Source organism: Balearica regulorum, chromosome 26 (genome assembly GCF_011004875.1).
Source record: "Balearica regulorum gibbericeps isolate bBalReg1 chromosome 26, bBalReg1.pri, whole genome shotgun sequence".
In the NCBI taxonomy this organism is placed as follows: domain Eukaryota; kingdom Metazoa; phylum Chordata; class Aves; order Gruiformes; family Gruidae; genus Balearica; species Balearica regulorum.
The window spans coordinates 483,514-496,694 of NC_046209.1; the positions used below are offsets into that span (position 1 = coordinate 483,514).

General features: G+C 41.7%; 1 protein-coding gene across 4 annotated transcripts in view; it reads left to right on the forward strand.

Annotated features, from left to right (window-relative positions):
* Positions 1-12,426, forward strand: part of PTBP1 (polypyrimidine tract binding protein 1) — a 31,280-nt gene extending 18,854 nt beyond the window's left edge. For 3 of the 4 annotated variants that reach the window (XM_075776678.1, XM_075776675.1, XM_075776677.1), the window contains 10 exons: positions 939-1,109; positions 1,863-1,973; positions 2,338-2,512; positions 3,128-3,217; positions 4,488-4,636; positions 7,343-7,376; positions 7,874-7,966; positions 8,331-8,547; positions 8,798-8,875; positions 9,275-12,426. In XM_075776678.1, the coding sequence (XP_075632793.1) occupies positions 939-1,109; positions 1,863-1,973; positions 2,338-2,512; positions 3,128-3,217; positions 4,488-4,636; positions 7,343-7,376; positions 7,874-7,966; positions 8,331-8,547; positions 8,798-8,875; positions 9,275-9,407 (1,251 nt within the window). In that variant the 3' untranslated portion in view covers positions 9,408-12,426. The remainder of the gene's footprint in view (positions 1-938; positions 1,110-1,862; positions 1,974-2,337; positions 2,513-3,127; positions 3,218-4,487; positions 4,637-7,342; positions 7,377-7,873; positions 7,967-8,330; positions 8,548-8,797; positions 8,876-9,274) is intronic. The other variant, XM_075776676.1, reaches the window with a different exon arrangement.
* Positions 12,427-13,181: the final 755 nt, after the last annotated feature.

The window sequence follows — 13,181 nt, forward strand, 5'->3', positions numbered from 1 at the left end:
ACAGTAACTGAGTATCTAAAGACTTGATTTAATGTTTAGTGCTTTAGGACTTTTTTCTAATATTTGAAAGATGTATATAAAACAAAGCTCAGATGGGGCAAAACTTGCACTGCAGTAGAGTGCAGCCTGTTGCTGGTAAGTGCTAGCTTTGAGGCAGGCAGTGCTTGAACGCAGCAGTTCTTAAGGTTTGGGGCTGTCTGGAGTTTCTGTGCAGATGTGCCCCACATAGGGTAAAAGTTGCCTTTTTCAGCTCAACTGCTCTTGGCAATCTTTCAGGACGGGAACACTGGAAAGAAGTTCAAGTTACTTGTACCTCCTTATCAGGGGTGGCTGCTGAGTACATACAGTTTGCCTCCTCTCACTTTTCAGGCTGCCTTTCATCAGGATCAGAGCATCTAATGCTGTGCAGATGAAATGCTACTATTCAGTGCATCTAACAAAGCCAGAATCTGATGCACAACAGCAAGCACATCATAAGGTTATATGCATGGGGGGACTCTACAGGAAAACTCCAAGTCAGTTTTCACTCCTGGATCCCTATAGCAGATGTGCATTAATCTTCCAGTCTTGCCAGCTTCTGTAGTATTCTGGAGATGGTGTTTCACCCCAGAAGAGCCTAGGTTTTGCTTTTTTCTAAATAATGGAATAATTTTGCTGCATCAGTAGATGCTGAGCAAGGTTCTAGCAGTAGCATACGTACTTCATATTTATTTAGTTTGTGGTTTTTGCATTGCTCTTACTGATTGAGGTGGACTGCACCATCCATGTTTAAAATGTGCTGAAGTCATTGCATCCCCAGCCTTAGGAACCATAAATTGCTTTCTGTTCTGTGAACTGTTGAGTTCTGCTAGTAGTTTGCAGATAGGATGCTCAAGAAAAGCTGAAAGTGTATTTTTGCAAGCAGGAGTGTCAGTCTAACAGAATGTTTGGTCCCACAGCGTGCCCAAGCAGCTCTGCAAGCAGTGAATTCTGTTCAGTCTGGAAACCTAGCGCTGTCAGCCTCTGCTGCAGCAGTAGATGCAGGAATGGCGATGGCTGGCCAGAGCCCTGTCCTGAGGATCATTGTTGAGAATCTCTTCTATCCTGTCACTCTAGATGTTCTGCATCAGGTAAAACATGTTGCCCCAACTTCTTGCAGATTGTTCCGGAGGAAGGGGGAGCAGCAGTGAATTAGTGTATTTGCAATGTCTGTTCTAACAGCATGTGTTTATCTGTATAATTCAAGTTCTGAACATAGCTGTCAAATTCCTACTTTCTGGAGACCCTGACACCTACACAAGACTCTTCTATTTTTGGTCCCAATCTGGCCAGGCTTTAATTTCCAGAGATTTGATTGCTGATCCATTTCAATTGAACTACAGTCTGGTACAGTGCAAGGGAGAAATATTCATGTTTTCAGGGCAGCTCTTCAAGTTCTGTTTGAGATTTAGCAGAAGTAGCTGCTACATGTCCTTGTGCAAGGGTAGGGGGAAAGAGTGTCAGGAGTTATTGAGGCAGTAGCCTATTTGGAAACTTCCTGCTCTCTGTGGTTGCTTAACTTCATGTTTAAAATGCAAGACTAACTGTATTTAAGAATCTGTGAAACTTGGAAACCTTCCAGTCTGAAGGTGTATGTCAATCTTCCTGTGTAAGAATTCGTAACAAGAGCTTTAAGGGAGCAGTTTGGTCAACCTGGTGTTTTTCTATTCTGATGCCATGATTCAAGTTGAACAATGCCCACGGTGTAGTTTAAAACCTTAAATTTTTAAGTTGGAAAGCTAACAAGGAGAAAGGATGAATTTTGTTTCTGGTTCTAATAATGGAGATCAATATGAAATTAACTTACTGAAAATGAGATAAGATATGCAAATATTATCTTGCAGATTTTTTCCAAATTTGGTACCGTCTTGAAAATAATTACATTCACGAAGAACAACCAATTTCAGGCCCTGTTACAATATGCTGACCCAGTGAGTGCTCAGCATGCCAAACTGGTGAGTAGTATGCTAAGCACCTGAATTACTTTCTTTTAGGCTTGCTTTTACTAATCTAGAGTCAATGTTAAAGCAGTGTTTTAGAGTGTGATGGTCATACTAGGTTTGTGGGAGCATTGCCCTAAGGGCAATCAAACCTGTGAGTGGGAGTGGACTTCCCCACCAAGAGCAGTACAGCTAACTTGGGTGAATGCAGAAGGGATGAAATGAAGCAGTGCTTTCTTCACACAAAGCAAGATCCCTGCTCCATCTCAAGATACCCACTGGTACCTGGGATGATGTAACACCTTGTCTCTTCAGAGATTTGTTGCTGTGATCTTGGTATAAATGCATCCTGGATAAAGAATGGTTTGTTTCCTTGCAGTCTTTAGATGGACAGAATATCTACAATGCCTGTTGTACGCTGCGCATAGACTTCTCAAAGCTTACAAGTCTCAATGTAAAATACAATAATGATAAGAGCAGAGATTATACTCGACCAGACCTACCTTCTGGGGATAACCAGCCTGCTCTTGATCAGACCATGGCAGCTGCTTTTGGTGAGAATTCAAGTGCGAGCTGAAGAGCTTCAAGTGAAGCTGTGTGTCAGTTGGAGAAGGGGGGGTGGGGGGTGGGCGTGATCTTAGTGTATTTGCTCACGCGGAATTTTGGAATACAGTGTGACTAATGAGGGAAATTTGGGAACCACTGAATCAAACTAGTGCAAAATACTAGTAGGAACATATGGACGTAGGTGCGTGGTGCTGCTTTGAAAGTTCCTCTCCATTTGGGTGAGGACTGTCTTTCCAGCTGTCTGGGCTACTGGTGCCATCTGCTGACTTGTCTACAGTATGGACTCAGCCATAACTTGGGGTGTGGTAACCTATACTTTGAAAACTATGTTGAGGTTAAACAGTTACAGGAGCTGCTGGCTTGTGTTCTGGTCAATGGCTATATTCTAATAGCTGCTTCAGAACAGCAGAGTTGGAGGAGGAATACTTTTTCTAATTTCTTTAAATTCAATGTTACATTAGAGGCATTTTTGAATTACTGTTTGGTTTAGGGTTCATCTTTCAACTAAATGCTTATGTTGAAGGACAGATCAAGATGTTTCAGCTAAGTCTAGAGTTTTCGTGCTTTTGGCTGTCTTTGTATAACGTATGCATCTTTCCCAGGTGCCCCAGGAATAATCTCCGCTTCTCCATATGCAGGAGCTGGCTTTCCTCCTACCTTTGCAATTCCTCAGGCTGCAGGTACTGTATTTCGTAAGTTGAAATTTAATATAGGTTTTTCTCTTGCTGAAGTATCTTGATGTTTTAAAGCTAAGTAGCAATATTTTGGGGGGGGGGTTAGTAATGTAAATTCTAAATGCTGGCATTTAGGCACAGAAGGGAATGGTGTGTCAGTACATAATCTGAACTAGGAATGTGAGTGTGCAGCTGTAGCGCCTCTGGGTAGGCAATATCCCAGTCACAGGAAAATATGAGTAGTGGGGTGGGAGGGACAGTAAAGGCAATATTTGAAATAATAGGGGGAAGAGATAAAATTTTTTGTATTTTGAATTTCATCGTGTGGTTGCAGAGGTTGGGAGCTTACTTTGACAGCTGTACATGTGATCAAAAGCAAGGAATCTGTGTCTTTTTTTCTTAAACATTTTAAGTAAAGCTAGTATTTAAACATGAACCTAATTACAGAAACTGTTACAGTTGCATTGCAAAGTTTACAGCTCCTATTGCAGGTAACAAATTATTGCTACTTACTGAAGTAGCCCACTGTGGTGCTAAATACACTCATTGCAGTGCCAGACTAAACAATTTTTGCTTTGTTTTTCATAGTGTACCAAGCTATGTTGACTTTCTTGTAACTTGATGGAATTTCCTTGCTTATGACAAACAAGCACAGCTCAAACTGTTGAACCATTAATGTTTTGTTAATATCCTGTCCTGTTGGGGAGATAGACAATGCCAGACTGAGAAGTAATTTCATTTAATTGATTACTAGCAATTATTTCTTGAACTCTAAAGCTCTTCCCTTTGGAGGGCTAATACAGTGAGGTGCCAGCTGTTACTGTGAGCAACCTAGAAATGCCTATAAATAAAACGTTAATGTTTCTCTGAAGAGATTAGCTGATAGCATACAGTGTCTGTTACATGCATGGTTAAAGAACAGAGTGGTTTTGGCATGCACTGGTTGGAAAGACCCTTACAAATGCACTGTTTGTAATACCTTTCCTGCACCACCAGAGCTGAGGCTTTGTGCTGATTCTGCTTGTTGTGAAACATGCAAAATATTGTAGTCAACAATTGAGGCACCTGCTAAGCACCAGGCACTGCAAGAGCAAATGCTATAGAAATCATGACATTTCCTGCAGCACCAGAATTGGAGGCTCCAGTTGCTCTTAGAATCTGTGGTCACTGTGTTTTGAATGATCCTGTGCATGTTACAGAAGGTGTGCTGTTCTCCCTTCTGGTGCAGCAAATACACTAGAGTACATGCTGTTGATTTCTTTACTGGTTAATATTCTTTAATTTCCAGGCCTGTCAGTTCCAAATGTTCATGGAGCACTAGCTCCTTTGGCTATCCCATCAGCAGCAGCTGCAGCGGCTGCAGCAGGACGGATTGCCATTCCCGGCCTCACTGGGGCAGGGAACTCTGTTCTGCTGGTTAGCAATCTGAATCCTGAGGTTAGTGGAGTCCTAACTTTACTTTTTTTTCTCCTTCCTGTTACTTCTGCTTTCACTTTCTGAACACAGATTGTGCTGAAACTCATTGAAAGTGAAATCCTACTGTATCCTAAAGGAAACGGCAAAACTAGAAAAGCAGATGATGTGCTCTGCCAGCTCTAAAACTCAAAGCAGATCAGTACTCTAGTTGCTGAAGGGAAATGAGAAAGTCCATCTCAAATTAAAATCTTGCTCTTCTTTGGTCCAAAGCCGAGGATGCTGCCTGCCTGCTCTTGTCCCATACAGACTACAATGCCTGTCCCTTGCTCCCTCTTTTATTTGGAGTCTCCCTGCCATCCCCATGGAATAGTGTCATTTGGGTCACAGAATAGTCATGTTGTTCTTTCTTTTCCTTAGCATGTTCTGGTTTTTAATACATTAATTCAGAACAACAGAGAGAGTTCATTCTGACCTTTGCTCTTTCTGTGTAGTGTCTGGATCCCTGCCAGCTTGACCTTGTACCTGTGCAGTATTCCCTCTGCCATATGCTTGCACATCTTCCCTTTCCAAGATTCCTGGAAGTTTTTTCCTTAGCTAAACCCCTTAACAGCTCACAGTTTACATTTTCAATTCCACTTAACTTTGAGTTGAAACACTTGGGTTTTTTTAAAAAAATAAAGCAACTAATATTTGAACAAAAATCTCCTTTAAGGAAAGACAGCATCATAAGAGAATTTGATATGGGTACCTTGGATTTTTCTTCAGTCAGCTTTTGGCTCTTTGCTGGATTGAAAGTGTAGAACCTTCTAGTGTGTGCAGTAGAGTATGATGAGTCTCTGCTGAAAAACACTCGAACTGGTGGGACTGTACACACAAGTTAATACTACTTTGCAAAGCTATAAGACTTACTAGTGATGTCAGAGTAACCACAAAACCTCTTTTGCATCAAAGGGGAAGCCTGGATGTGATGAACGATCAAAATATTTAACTCTTGATGAGATGAACCAATTGAATCAATATTTCAGACTACTCTTTTTATCTGTCATTACTGTTTTCTCCAGGGCATGAAATAATGGCAGGGACTGCAATAGAGCTTTGGTTTGGATGAGTTGCTCTTCCTACCTAAGAACCCCTCTGCCATTCCAGGAACTGCCATCTCTGGCTGGATCCCATGACTTGCTGTTCAAACAGAAGTCTTGAGTGTTAAGAGGTGGCATCGTCACTCTTGACCAGTGTCATACTGTCCAGTGCATGTTCCTTGAGATGATTTTGCATGGTCTTGGATGGCAGTGGCAGGACAAAGGACTGTGCTGTACTGCTGTTTAATTCGCACGTGTTCACAGCTCTGAGCAGTGGCTGAACGGTGCGCACAGTTCTTGTTTGAGTAGGAGCAAGCAGTTATTTCATGCCTTGTATTTTTTGATGAGCTCTCTGCTATCCATCCAGCTTATCTTTGGGCTAGAGAGACTTTGATACTTGTACTGAAGCTGTGAACTAACAGACCTGAAACTTTTTCCATTGCCTGTATAATCAGTGTTGTAGAAACTTACCTGTGCCACAACCAGTTAGTTAAGAGACAGTATTTCTCTGGAGTGACTACTCTGCAATAATATATAAGGCTGTTTCTGAATCAGAATCATGGTAACCGAAATTACTCCGTATTTCCGTTCCATGATGAGTAGAAGAAGCCTGTGCATCTCAGCTTGCATTGACTTTTACTTTGAATGCGACTCCTGTCTGCATGCAAAGTCAGTGTTGTCACTGGGAGCAGAGATGCTTTTCCTGCCTTTCTGGATAAGCAACAGTGATTTTTGGGTTTTTGCATTGTGAGGTCAGGCCACAGATGGAAGGGAACAGACCTGGCAAATGAGGTACCAAGGTCCTTTACAGCAAGTGCTTCTAGCAGCCCTTCCAGGTTTTCTGCAGTGGTACGGCAGCCCATCTGGATAATCTTCCACTTTAAAGGCAGCGATTGGAATCTAAATTGGACTTTCCTTGTTCTGTTAGAGCTAAGTATTGCAATATGGATTGCTTCCTGTGTCACTGGCCCTAAAGCAGCAGACAGCTGTGGTTTTGGCTTGAGCCATGGACTCATTTCTTCTAAGAAATGCTTGTAATTGGAGAAAAAAAATTAGTCAAATTTTAGGGAATACCATTGCAATTTAATTTAACATTAAAGCCTATAGAAGTCACTCTGTTGTGATACTGTCTCTTATTTCTTTGTATATCTTAAGTAAAAAATGCCTTTTCTTTATCATTGTGTTCCACTAGGTAAAACCTATTAACTGTTTCTGTAAACAAGTTATTGTATGTAGAATTCTATAAATCTGACTGATGGAACACTACATATTTCCTTATGTATTTACTGACCTGTGTTTTTTGCTACTTTTTTCTTTTCTCCCCATCCCTGAATTTTTTTTCTTCCCCTGATCCGGAATTTCTTTGCCAACTGACTGCACGGTACTTCTGCTTCCTGTTGTTGCTTGAAACAAAAAATAAAAACATTCCCCTTCCAAAAAAAAAAAAAAAAAACCCTGCTCTTCGGAAACCAACCTGCCCTTCAATATTAACCATCTTGAAAACTTCATCATCCATCAACCAATTTCGCCATTTCCTGCGGGGACTCTGCCCTTCCTCGTTGTGGACGATTTGTGCAACCTCGCTCTCCCCTTCGATTCCTTACCTCTTCCCTGTCCCTCCGCTGCCTTGCTCTGCTGTTCTCTAAAGAGAGTTACACCCCAATGCCTCTTTATTCTTTTCGGTATGTTATTATTCACACTTTTTATTACCTTGTTTTTCATTTATTTGAGATTACTTTTTGATACTTCAAAAATGTACAGTTTGCAGTTTGCCATTTTTTGAATGCATAATTTCATTTTTACATTGTTTACTTAGTTTGCTATTTAATTTAGTTTGCCTTTATTTTATGTTCAGTTATGCATGGTTTATTGCTTTGCATGTCTTTTTTATAAGAGTTTTAAATTGTGATAGCATGCTAAGTTGTCCAGTCTTCTGGCAGTAAGATTTTTTGCTTTTTGCTGAAACCCAGTATCTTTTCTATAATGTATTGTTCCATTATTATTCTGCTATATAAGAATTTTCCTTAATTAGAGCAGAATAAGTAGCCATGGTTGGAATGAGATCAGTTCTGGTTGTGAATGAATGTTTTTGCTGTTGGATTGATTAGCTAATATTAAGTTGAATGAGACTTCATTTTTCCCCTACCTAAGACTGTTCTTGTTTCCTCACTTTTTGAAGGAGTCTATGGTGATGTGCAGAGGGTGAAGATTTTATTTAATAAGAAAGAGAATGCCCTAGTTCAGATGGCTGATGGAAACCAGGCCCAGCTTGGTAAGCAAGCTTAAAAGAATCAGACTGCTGGTGTTAAGAGACCTAATGGGTAATTAAAGCTTTAATAGCAGTGCTGTCTTCTCTTCCAAAAAAACCCAAACCTGAGTGTTTCTGTGCATTCCCTGTATGTGTAGTATGGATTTGGGGCAGCTCTAGAGAAGGTATGGTTTGTTTGTGCAAGATAGTCTAGAGGGAAACTAAACAGACAACACAATAAGGCAGAGTAACAATGCCTGTCATGCTGTTCCTGGAGGATGTGGTACCTGCCTAGGGAAGAACTGGAATGAAATTCTAGCTTTGATTTTTAAATGTCTGAACAAACCTGAAATGCCATTGTAGTCAGCGGTGTCTTTAACTGTTGCAGCCATGAGCCATTTAAATGGCCAGAAGCTCCACGGGAAGCCAATCCGTATAACATTGTCCAAGCACCAGACAGTACAGCTCCCCCGTGAGGGACAGGAAGACCAAGGTCTAACTAAGGACTATGGAAATTCTCCTCTACATCGCTTCAAGAAACCAGGCTCCAAAAACTTCCAAAACATCTTTCCCCCTTCTGCCACTCTTCATCTGTCCAATATTCCGTAAGTATCTGCATGGAGAGTTCCTACACAGCCGAGTAAAACAACTGTTTGCAAATGTTGTGTGAGTAAATACAGTCAGCTTTCTGCTGCTAGAGGAGGGAAGCTTGCCCATCTTCCTGTGGCTCCTCACAGCCTTTCCAGTCCAAGAAGCTACTGGTAGAAAATTTAGAAAAGGATCTGGTGAGAATTGGTTTTTGGAGATTACTTTAGTCTGTCAGTGTACATTTAACTGAAAAACTACTTGTTTCAGACCTTCAATAACTGAAGAAGACCTCAAGATGTTGTTTTCAAGCAATGGTGGGATGGTCAAAGGATTCAAATTCTTCCAGTAAGTGTTTTCTCTTATGTCCTGCACTTATACTGGGCTTTTCAGTATGAGAAGGGTAGAAGCACTTAGTTCTGATTGAATTCCAACTTGGGCTAAGAGAAAGGTGAGCAGAATCCTCACTAATGTAGTATTTGATTCTTTGAAATAAACAGTTTCAGAGTAACGCTGGATTGAGCACATGGTGCATGTGAGTCGAAGAAAACTAAGGTAGCTGAGTGAGAAGCTTGGGTATCCATGTTTGTCGTATGGATACACTCTTTTATGTGAAAGCACATTGCAATTACCCGGGTAGTTAATTTTCTGCTGGCCTTGAGTGCTTAGATAAGAAAACTTGCATTGTGTTAGGCAAACTCTGTGTGCACTGATAACTGAAGGTGACTTCAACTTGTGTCTTGTTAGGAAGGACCGGAAAATGGCTCTGATCCAGATGGGCTCTGTGGAAGAAGCCATTCAGTCCCTTATTGACCTCCATAATCATGACCTGGGTGAGAATCATCACCTGCGTGTGTCCTTCTCGAAGTCCACCATTTAAAGCTTTGGAAGGCGTGAGACAAAATGGACTTGACTTAAAACCTCTTGGGTTCAGCCTTGACCTTAAAAGGCTGAACACTAGGGTTTCAACTTCCATCATTCCAGAAAAAAAGCCACTTTAAAAATGCAGCTGAAGTGACCTTAAAAGACCAGAGATTTTATTTTTTTAAAGAGAAATCAGTTTACCGGTTTTTAAAAAAAAAAAAATTAAATCTAATTCATATTGCTAACCTTGCGGTGATGGGTAACAATCTTGACTGTTCAAATAAAAATCACAAGTTAAAGTTTACACTTTGGAACCTGCTCTGGGAAATTCCCCTCCTGCTCCTTCTCCCCCAAAAAGCAGATCCTAACAAGTTTATCAGGTTTCACATTGATGCCTTTTTTATTTTCTTTACCCATCCATGCCTTGAAAGACCTAAAACCACTGTGTAAATTCACTTTAGCGCCTTTGAGTCAGGATTTTGCAAAACGCGTGGTGTATAGGAGCTCCCAACTCGCCCAGCACAAAAATAAGTTGCATTGATCCTACCTTAACTGTGCATCTGCTGTCCTGTGCCTTAAACCTTTTACGTCTTTGGGGAAAACATCTGAACTGCAGGGAGTGGATTGGGAGAGTTGAGGGGAATGAGTGAGCTCTGGCTTACTGGATCAGCTTGTAGCGAAGGACAAGTGAAGCTGGCAAAGTGGATAAAGAAAATACTGGGCTTTGACTCTTCAGGCAGTTGTATCCCACTGTCCATGAAATGTCTCAATCTGCATAGTATCGTGTCTTCATGCCACTTTCCAATCTGCTTGTGGTTTATCGCCATCTGCAAACCTTCATGTGGGAGTTATTTAAGATCCTTTGTCCATACCATTCAGACTGAGCGGAAAGGTCTGGGTGGGGAAGTGTTCCCAAGACAAATTACATTCCATTGTCGATAGCGAGTCACCAGGCTCTGCCCTTCACAAGAGCATTGATCAAGAGACAAAAATTAACCACTGTTGGACGCTTGTGAAGACGAATCATTATGAGTTTGTCAAAATTGTGTGTGTATATATATCTAAATACTTGGCTAGGATTTGAAGAATTATTGGATATCCCACACTTAGAAAGGTGTTCATGTGAGTCACCTTCGTGCCCCTAATTTGAGATTAACAAGACCAGTGTAGCTCTGCCATCATTCTTATAGCATGTCTTCAGCGTTTGAGCTTTTTGTTTTAATTCTTGTATTATACTTTTTGATGCCGTTGCTGTCATCTGTGCCTAGCAATATTTCCAGTTGACCAAATATCCTAATCTCTTTATATGCAAAAGAAATAGTTTAAGTACCTTTTTATAGAATGATAAGATGGTATAAACGTAATCTAAATTTACTCCTTTGTGGTATTACCCTTGTATACTGTACTCTTTTTTTTTTTTTAATTGAAACTGTAGGGCAGGAATTTAGTTATCAGGCTGAGGTCATGACTGAGGATGAGTAATGTAACGATATCGATAAAACATGTTAAGCAAAGCAGACTTTTAAAGCAACATGTTTGAGAAAACAAGCACAAATAGCTTGTGAATTTAAGTAAAAGGACCCAGGCTAAAGTTTTTACCTTTTTAACCTATAAGCCCAGATCTCTTAAGTTATAGGAAGGGAATTTATTAAAAGTAGAATGCAGCGGATTGTTTTTTTTCTTCCCAGTGATACAACCATTTGTTTTGGGTTTTTTTTCTGGCTTACAACTCTTTCCCGGGCCATTCTGCCTTCTATTTTGTGTAATCCGATGTTGCCTTACATTTTCCCTCTAACCTGCAACCTGTTCGGATGCAAAATAACAAGAATCTTGTACTTTTTTTCAGGGTTTTTCTGCAAATTGTGGACCAAAGTTTGTTTTTAATTGTCTTAGTGTTGCAAGTTACGATTTCCTTGCTTAGTGTGGGAGCTCTTGACTTGCCTAGCACTGAGTGTTTGGAAAAGTCTTAACTTTTCTTAGTTCCTCCCTGAACTCTCGAGGATGTGAATTATGCTGGAGAAGCGTGTGAAGTCTGAGTGAGGGTTCAGCTTGGGTTGCTGGCATGAGATGGGTAATCCTTGTCTGCCTTAGTCTTCGGCTTGTGGCTGAGGAGTGTGAAACCATCTTCAATGAAAGTGTTGCCCCAGTCGAGCCGAGCAACCATTCGGCTGACAAGTAGATGCTGGTTTCAGTTACCTCTAAATCTGAGTAAGCCTGTTAGTGAAGCCTTGTGATCTGCCTTGCTGGAAAGCTCTGTGTTTCCTTGCCAGCATCTTACATTCAGGAGGGCAAATTCAGGTATTGTGGTAGTTGTCGTCAGAGTTAATTTGCTCATCTCCCTTCCTCTGAAGTGGGAAGTCCGCTCCTCCTGCAGCCAGGGAGCGCTGGCCCTTGGGCTGTGCTCCGGAGCTTGCCCCAGGCAGCACTGCCGAGCATCCCTGTGCAACCCGAGGGGAGAGCTGTGGTTTGACCTTCAAATGTGTTCAATCAACCTCGCCCCAGACACTGGGAAGAGGCTTATTGGACTGAAACCTGTCTGGTGGCCTTTAACATTGATTTGGTCAACCCACAGGCTATATATATTTTGCAAAACGCAAGCAAATGAATTGAGGTAACCCCGGAACCCAGGCAGTTGTGGGTTTTTCCTTTGGATCCCTGTGTTTGCATGTAAAGAATGTGAGTAACAAAAGGGTGTACATATTTATAATTTTTTTATACCTGTTGTAAGACATGAGGGGGCAGCAAAACCCAGTTTTTTATGGTGAACAGATGTATTGTATATTTTGATAACAGCTATTACAGGTTCAGTATTGTGGAAGGTGGGGTGGGGAGGGTAAGCATACACAACATCAGAATTCCATTGCCTCTTTCAAAGAATGTTTGTAATGCAAAAAGAAATGAAATTAAAACTATTTTATAACAACCTTTGTACCTTTCTGTAGCTCCATTATTTACTGTTCAGATTGTAGAAAGCAGTTATTGGCCAGTCTGTACTTGTGCTTTCAATAAATTTCTTCTGTATTCTTTGCTTCTGATTTTCCTATCTTTTTATTGTGCCTATTTTGCTTCTGATTTTTCCTTCTAATGTAATTTCAGCTGCCTCATTTTATATCACTTTGACTCTTCACATACCTCTGGGCTGGCAGTTTGTCCCTGTTAGTGACTCCACGTGGTGAGGGGTGGCTGCAACACAGAGCTGTTCATGCTCTGGCCCTTCACTGCTGGAAGGAGCTCGGGGGTATGAGGTTGTAGGGCCTTAACGGTGCTCTGCCTTTGTCCCACTCAACACTTTGTACTTCATGTTCCTAAACTTTCCCTATGTTCTAGCTAATATCCATGAAATAACCCACTTTCGAGTCAAATACGTAATACTCTCTGTAGTTTTGTGCTTTAGATGTGTCAAAGCTTTCTGGCTAGCTGGATGTGATGCGGTTTTGCATCCACTGTGAGCACTGAGAATCCCGTTTAACTCCTGCAGGATTTAGCTCAGTCGGTGGGGCGCAGACAGCTGGTGGGGTTGGGCAGGAGGGGTGTTCGTTAGCTCCCCCAGGAGCGGTTTGGTTAAAACGCCTTTCCAAAGGCCGGTGTTCCCTGGTGCAGACCTCTACATGCTCCCATACCATGGCAGGAGGCCTGGCCTCTGGCATTCCCAAAGGGGAAGTGGTGGGAGCGGGGCCCTTGGGGCAGGGAACCCTCCTGGGGAGGAGGGAGAGGTGGCGGGCCGGGTCCCTCGCTGGGAAGGATGGGGTGCACTGCCCCAGGGCCTGCAGCGTGTGGAGGTCGGCAGTCA